The sequence below is a fragment of the Gymnoscopelus braueri genome (assembly GCF_963280865.1).
Source record: "Gymnoscopelus braueri genome assembly, chromosome: 5".
In the NCBI taxonomy this organism is placed as follows: Eukaryota; Metazoa; Chordata; class Actinopteri; order Myctophiformes; family Myctophidae; genus Gymnoscopelus; species Gymnoscopelus braueri.
This window is the reverse complement of record NC_137606.1, coordinates 52,612,330-52,620,775: the sequence shown is the minus strand read 5'-3', so window position 1 is coordinate 52,620,775 and position 8,446 is coordinate 52,612,330. Positions and strand designations below refer to the sequence as shown.

Below are 8,446 nucleotides of genomic sequence, written 5' to 3'. Positions count from 1 at the left end.
CCCCAAAACAAATCTTTAAAAAGATATTTAGCATAGAGTGAAAACAGGAGAGGGCCTAATACAGAGCTCTGGGGGCCTCCAGTCAACTAAATACAGTATGTTGTTGCTGTCGGGCAGAAACCTCATATCTCCATATTTCAACTTTTTATGTTTTTTTTGTCATTTAATGCCCAACTTCGTCATACAAACGTGTTGCACAAAAGTAGGGAAAACAGCAGATCTAGAAGCTTACAACACGTTGTGACGTGTTGTGAGCTTGTAGATCGGCTATTTGAACTATTTTAAGATATTTTTCTTCAGAATAATAATGAAAAAGGAACGGTTTTGGTTTCCACTCGACAGCGACAATACAGAGTTTACCGTAAGTGGCTAGTAACAGTAACAGACAGTGATAGCACAGGCATAACCTCTTCACCGGATGTCATTTTATTCAGATTATCGTTCAGGTTAAAGGACACGGTCAAGGAGAAGAAGTGTCCTTTAATTTACAAATTTACATTTTGGCATTTAGCCAAGTCAACAAACTAGGATACCATGGAGGTAGCCTACCACACATCAAACCTAGCATCTGTCTAAACCAGTGGTTCTCAAATATCTTCATGAAAGGACCCCCACATTGGTATGTATTACGGGGGTCTATGGACCAGAATTTGTTGTGCCAGGGAAGAGGAGATTTGTGTTGTTAGATTAGATTTAGTACATACTTCTACCAATCGGTGGAGAGAGTGAAACCTATGGTCTGAATAGTCATTCTTATGCATTCTCTCACTGGGTTTATAGCTTCTAGCTGGTGAAATAACAGTAAAAATTAAACTGTTACCCATTTTGCTGGGGACCGCCCTGGAACACCCTCAAGGACGCCTGGGGGCCCGAGGACCCCACTTTGAGAACCAGTGGTCTTACAACGTTCTATCCAAATAACGGTCTTAGTACTTGAGGTCAAACAAAGCGGTATAATGTCAACCCTAAATAACATAACATACAGTGGTGGGAAAAGTACTCAAATGTTTTACTTAAGTAAAAGTATCAATACTGCAATGTAGAAGTACTAAAAGTCCGGAATCAAACATTTACTTGAGTAAAAGTAGCCTACAAAAGTAGTGGTATCAAAATGTACTTAAAGTACCAAAAGTTAAAAAAAAAAGTTAAATAGCAGATCTTGTAGTTCGGCTATTTTCAAATAGCAGATCTTGTAGATCTTGTAGCTATTTTCAAATAGCATAGGACTAGGTATAAAATAGGGCTAAAGTGGATGATGTATGTTTTATAATGTAATAATTTATATCTGCAAAGTAAGTACAATATTTGCCTTTGAGACGTAGGCCTAGTGGAGTAGAAGTAAAAGGAAATTACTCAAGTAAAGTAAAAGTACAGTACTTGAGTAAATGTACGTATAGTTACTTTACACCACTGATAACATGTGTGAACAAGTAGCCAACATAAATCTGTGTAGTACTAGCATCTATGCAAAAAGACAGGCGACGAGAAGGGACAGGAGGGGTGCAATCACAGCCAAGCTTTGATGTTTGCTGGCGCCGTTCAGGTAGTACTCAGCGACCTTGGTGTTGGGGTTTGGCCCGGTGAACCAGAGCTGCATGCAGCGACCAGAGGGCTTGGTCAGCGTGGTGTACACATAGGACTTGGACCAGATGTCTTCACACATGGACTTGGGTGTTGGGAAGAAGTCGGTCCACTTACTGCACTTGGCGCCCGCCGGACATTTATTAGTTCCTGCAGGAGGAGAGCGAAAGCGGAGGCGTTATTTCAGAAACCATTTCACTATAGAGTCAAATCAAGTCGATGTTATATATAGCATGGTTAAAAACAACGAAGGCTGACCAAAGTGCTGCACAGCATACAAATGAAAAAACAAAAACCATCAAAATACAAAGAATACAAAAGTATAAAAAATATCCAAACAAGAAACTAATGACTGTAGGTTTAAAGAGTGGGCCAAAAAAGTTACCATTTAAAGGGATATTTCACTTTCATTTTTTTTGGTCATTTTATCGTCTACTCAGGCTTTTGTGAGCCCCCACACAGTTTTTAAGTTCCTTGATTCAGTATTTAGATATTTGATATTCATTTGATCAGACACCCAGACGCCCTTCCTATACAAACCCATTGTAACTTCAAACTTGTTTAACATGTTCGATTCACGGTCTCCTCACGTATTCTGATGAATCTAACATGTATAATATGGAGTTTGAAGTTACAATGGGTTTGTATAGGAGGGGGCGTGTCTGATAAAAATGAATATCAAATATCTAAATACTGAGTCAAGCAACTTAAAAACTGTCTTGGGGTGCTCCCAAAAGCCTGAGTAGACGATAAAATTACCAACTTAAAAAAAAAAAGTGAAATATCCCTTTAAGGCCTATTTCAATAATAGCACAAATAACTGATCTACAGGCTCACAACGGCCGTTGTGAGCCTGTAGATCAGCTACTACTACATTACGCATCACAATCCGGATTGCTATGCGGTTGCAGATCTGCTATCTGGTTAATTGTGAACACTATAGGGGTGCCATGATCCCCTGAGACCCCAAAGGATGCCCCTGAACGAGAGAGGTGGGAGCAGGGAGCAGGGGAGGTCACACACAATGCAAATTAAAGCACTAAATAAAATGATCTGAACTGTAGGGTCACCATATCTGAGCATGCAGTACAAAATGATCTGATATCTACAACCACAACAATGTCAGGATACTCTACCCAGCAAGCACAATGACGTCATGATGACGTTATGATGACGCCCGGTCATCACCCCGGTGACGTTCAGGACTAGGCCAGATCACAGCCCATATGGGGATGATCTTTACGTCATTTACAGGACGTCATCACCGGGACATCATATGGACATTTGGACAGCAATTTTGGGTGATGAGAAATGTGTTTAGATGACGTCCTGGAAGTGACGTTTTTGTGGTCAGGATTAATTTTGGTTGAAATCAGGTGATATTCTGGGCCAGATCTGACTTGTCTTGGTTTGACTTGATCTAGCCCCAATCGAGACGTCACTGATTGGTCCGGGTCCTGACTGTGCTTGCTGGGTACACATAGGTAAATCTGACACCAATCAGTAATCAGTAGCTAACTTGCATTATAATACAAAACATACATTAAATGATTGTTTATATAATGTGTGTATATATATATATATATATATATATATATATATATATATATATATATATATATATATATATATATGTATATATATATATATACCTCTCTCGTATATATATATATATATATATATATATATATATATATATATATATATATATATATATATATATATATATGATTATGATTTTATGATTATGAAATGGATTATTATGCATAACTAACTAACTAAGTACTTTTACATCTGGTACTGTCAGTATATTTTGATACAATATATATATTTTTTATGCAATTTCTATATTATGCATGCTGATGCTCCTCATGGTATCACAACACCTCCAAGGCCTTAAAAACAAGGCTCCAAACATCCCAAAACAAACTCGAAAGGCTACTTCTTGGCCTCAATCACAGAACCCATCTAACCCCTGCTCATTTTGCTAGGATTGGATGGCTTAGGGTTGAGGACAGAGTACAGCAACTTGCTATGGGCCTGGTCTTCAAGATACACCACAACATTGGGATCCCCCTGTATTTGTCAAAATACTTTCAAAACGTTAATGAAGTCCACGATCATAACACCAGAGGCAGCTCCACGAATCATGTTCAACCCAGATTTGGCTCAACAAAGGGAATGAACTCGTTGTCATGCTATTCATCAAAAATGTGGAATGCCCTACCAAAAGGAGTAAAGGAGGGTAAAACCCTACTCACTTTCAAAACTGCCCTAAAGATACACCTCCTGTGTGTGTGTGTGTGTGTATGTGTGTGTGTGTGTGTGTGTGTGTGTGTGTGTGTGTGTGTGTGTGTGTGTGTGTGTGTGTGTGTGTGTGTGTGTGTGTGTGTGTGTGTGTGTGTGTGTGTGTGTGTGTGTGTGTGTGTGTGTGTGTGTGTGTGTGTGCGTGCCTGAGTGCGAGCGTGCGTGTGTGTGTACAGCACCTGAACTCCAGTCCCATCCTTGATGCCAGTTGCTCTTGCAGGTGACGTCATCCTTGCAGTCCTCCCACCAGCTGTGACAGTCCTCCATACATATGGGAACATCCACGATCCGTTCCTTACGCCATGACTGATCAACCTACACACAAACACACGCACACAGACACACACACACACACACACACACACACACACACACAAACACACACACACACACACACACACACACACACACACACACACACACACACACACACACACACACACACACACACACACACACACACACACACACACACACACACACACACAGTCGCATTTAGAAGGCACTATCATACAAATAAATTCCCATTGATATTGTACGCAGCCATATGCTGCCATCTAGTGGACACGATGACAAACAGTCACACCAGTGATGCTCAACCTTTTTAATTTCAAGAATCCTCAATTTGATAACAGTGGCGGAAGAAGTAGCTACTCAGATATTTTACTTAAGCAAAAGTAGCAATACCACGATATAGAAATATAAGTAAAAGGCCTGTGTTAAAAATGTTACTTGAGTAAAAGTACTAAAGTATTAGCATCAAAACATACTTAAAGTAACAAAAGTAAAAGTAACAAAATGTTTGAAAATATTCCGATCCCAATCTAAGATTTTTTTAATTGTTTTATTGTTAGACATGATGGATGTCATTTGGTCCAGAATTCCTTTAGTGTTGGTGTAGAGATAACACCATAATATCAAAATAGCAATTCTTGTACATTCTGTAGTTGTAGGCTTTTTACTTGCACATATAATAATGGTGAAGATTAAAGCTGTTCCAAGAAGGCATCCCTGCTTGGTCAGGTGAGATATTGCCTTATGAGCTTCAGGCACCAAAACCTGACAACCAGCAGGTGTCATACCTGACACCGGGGTCTAAATGGTAGAGCATGCACGCACACGCACGCACGCACGCACGCACGCACGCGCACGCACGCACGCAAGTACACACACACACACACACACACACACACACACTCACACATGCAGAGACAGTCATGCATATACCTCTTGAATCCACGGCCCCAGGTGGGGGGAACACTCATAGAAGCAGGTGTCCTGGACGAAGTGTTTCTTGCATTTGGGGCTCATGATTCCACAGTGGTCCCAGTTGAAGTTGTACAGGTAGGAGTTATCTCCATGGGCCTCCTCCGTGGTGTTGGCTGTGCAACAGGCATTGGCCCGCCATGGCTCACACTGGAGACAAAGGCAGAGAGAGATAGACAATGACCTAGATAAGGGTAATAACAATAAAGTTTCTGCAACAAACAGTGACATTTGTTGCATTCCTTGTGCCCCCTCTGGGTGTCAGTGAAATCAGTAAATGTGTGATTCAAGTTACAACAATAAATGCATGAGTTAAAGTAACTGATGATTTTACATATATATACTAATCTACAATTGTCTATCTATAGCTGCACGTTACTCTGCAGTTCCGCCAACTTTTCCTATAGAGTACAGAAGTCCTGACGTCTCTCGTTCATCCCCAGGTTCGTAAAGTAATAGCGCTATGGAGAATAACATTGGGTCATCTTAGAATCGTCTCATATAAGAATTGTGGTCCAAAAATAAACAAACTGTCTCAGCGATATTGTCAGGGAGGTGGCTCTGTATCGTTTACGATAGTCAGTCACTCATATTTGATACAGTCTGTTTCTGGCGAAAATCTTACTAATTCGGCGGAAGTAACATTATCGCTTTCTCACCGTCAGTTGATGCTTCATATCCATAAGAGTCAAACCGCCGCGATCATTTGTTTATTTTTGGAACACAGTTCTTATTTGAGGCGATATTAAATACGTCTATGCGGGATTCAGAATGGGAGTGGAAAACCGCGAACCAGGTAGACAAACCTAGGATGTGTACATCACGTCAGACTTCGGTGCTCTATTCCTCCAGAATAATTTGTGGGTTTGCGTTTCAGTTCCTGCACAACTCACCATGGGCCGGCTCAAGCCTTGCAGTCCGCCCTTTAAGATTGGGAGGTTGGGGGTTCAATCCCCGGCCTAAAGACTATAAAAATAGTACCCAATTATGCCTCCCTGCTTCATGGCGCTCAGCATCGAGGGCTGGATTGGGGCCGGAGGGTTAAGTCCCTGTGACATACTAGTGTCATGTCCAGGGGGTGTACTTGTACATCAAGCTGCCTCACGCTAAAGAAACAGTAGATAGGCCCCTGACCTATGGGCCATTGGTTCCTATAAAGCAGTGGTTCTCAAACTTTTTCATGTCAAGGACCCCCAAATGATATGTATTTGGCCGCGGACCCCCATCTCAAATATTTTGTTCCAGGGATCCCCAGAAGCAAAGATTTGAGTTAGAAATGTTCGCTTTAAAAATATATATATTCAAAGGTTTGCACAAATTTTCCACGATAAAAAAAAATAGCAGATATACAAGCTCATAGTGCGGCACTCGGTGCCGCGCTATGAGCTTGTATATCTGCTATTTTTGAATAGCCAAAGTATAAAAGGTTAACATTATTGTGACGCTATATTAACACATTTAGCTTGGGACCCCCTGAAACTCCCTCAAGGACCCCTGGGGGTCCCCGGACCCCACTTTGAGAACCAATGCTATAAGGCTACTTATGTACCATTGTATTCAGAGATAACACATCACAAAATCTCCATATGTGTGGTATTTAGTATATGGTATTTATTACCTGCTGGTAGAGTGCTCCCTCGGGACCTGGTTCCACTTTATGGTGTTTGGCGTCCATACACATGTTGAGTTTGTCCAGACACAGAGACCCCCCGGACAGGGCTAGCAGCAAAGACAGCACCCTCCACATGGCTCTGGTACACACAGCAGACACAATTCAAAAATGTTTTTATTTGATACAGGCAGTGGAGAAAGACTGCAAGAAGGCAACAACGGCACACCATTCAACACACAAAGTGAAATCCTGAGCACAATGTAACCAACTGCAAGTGTAAGAATGTAACCTTATCTTTATAAATATATATTTTTTTCTTCAATACAATCCTGTATTTTCTATTTTGTTATCTTGTTTTATATTGTATTGCTGTTGTTGCACAGTCTTGTGGAACATGTCACACCAACATTTCACTGCTTGCATCTGCATGAGTGAGTGACAAAGAAACCCTGTTGATTCTTCTGTTAAATTAACAATCAGGAGTTTACCCTGTTGTGGTTGCTGAAACTCAACATTCAAAGTCTTAACTACATTACTATTATAATTGATCATTTATTATTATAATAGATCAGCACGATGTCAACAACTGGGACCAATATTGAAAAACCTATCCACAGATTCGACATGAGTACAGTTTGACCTAAGAAGTTGGTTTATTTGGACAAAGGCGGAGGACATTTAGGACATTAATATGTATCCATGTGAGAAGAAAACACTGATTGTGAACACACTGAAGAACACTGAACATACTCACACACACGCACACACATGCGCACACACACATGCGCACACACACATGCACACACACACATGCGCGCACACACACACACACACACACACACACACACACACACACACACACACACACACAGACACACACACACACACACACACACACACACACACACACACACACACACACACACACACACACACACACACACACACACACACACACTACACTATACTTGACTAATTCAATGGGTCATATTAAAATATATTATTCATTTGAATAAAATAATTGATTTTTAAAAATAGCAAAAAATAGATCTATCTCCAAGCTTAATATGACCCATTGAATTAGTCAAGTATAAAGAGATCTTTTAGGAAATTAAAAGTTAGCCAAGAAACACACATTCAATGAATCTAAAAAGTAATCAATAGATTAAACGCCCTAGCCCCTGTTCAAAACAAATGAGAAGCTTTTGCTTCAAATACCAGCGGTTGTCAAATACACACTGGCCTGCATGATACGTTCTATTACAGCAAGAGCAAAATGAACTCCAAACATGTGTTGATAGAAGGTTCAAAGTAGCTTTATCTATAGGCTACAACAGAGACCAATAGCAGGCGTTTTACAATAAATGAAAGAATCCCTTTTACCTTATACTGTGAGGCGTCTTGAGACGATGGTGCAAGAATAAACTAAAGAGAAAGAGAGAGACGAGAGGGGGTGTGAGAGAAAGAATGTGTGTGTGTGTGTGTGTGTGTGTGTGTGTGTGTGTGTGTGTGTGTGTGTGTGTGTGTGTGTGAGAGAGACCTTGAGATAAGTTGTTCCACACACACACACACACACACACACACACACACACATACACACACACACATACACACACACACACACACACACACACACACACACACACACACACACACACACACACACACACACACACACAC

At 40.8% G+C, this 8,446-nt stretch overlaps 1 protein-coding gene across 1 annotated transcript; it reads right to left on the bottom strand.

The window, feature by feature from the left end:
- Positions 1-1,462: 1,462 nt before the first annotated feature.
- On the bottom strand, positions 1,463-6,901 carry folr (folate receptor; the record flags this gene model as incomplete). The annotated part of the gene is made up of 4 exons (XM_080428276.1): positions 1,463-1,731; positions 4,068-4,203; positions 5,116-5,304; positions 6,773-6,901. 4 exons carry the CDS (start codon positions 6,899-6,901, stop codon positions 1,463-1,465), a joined length of 723 nt encoding a protein of 240 aa, XP_080284402.1.
- Positions 6,902-8,446: the final 1,545 nt, after the last annotated feature.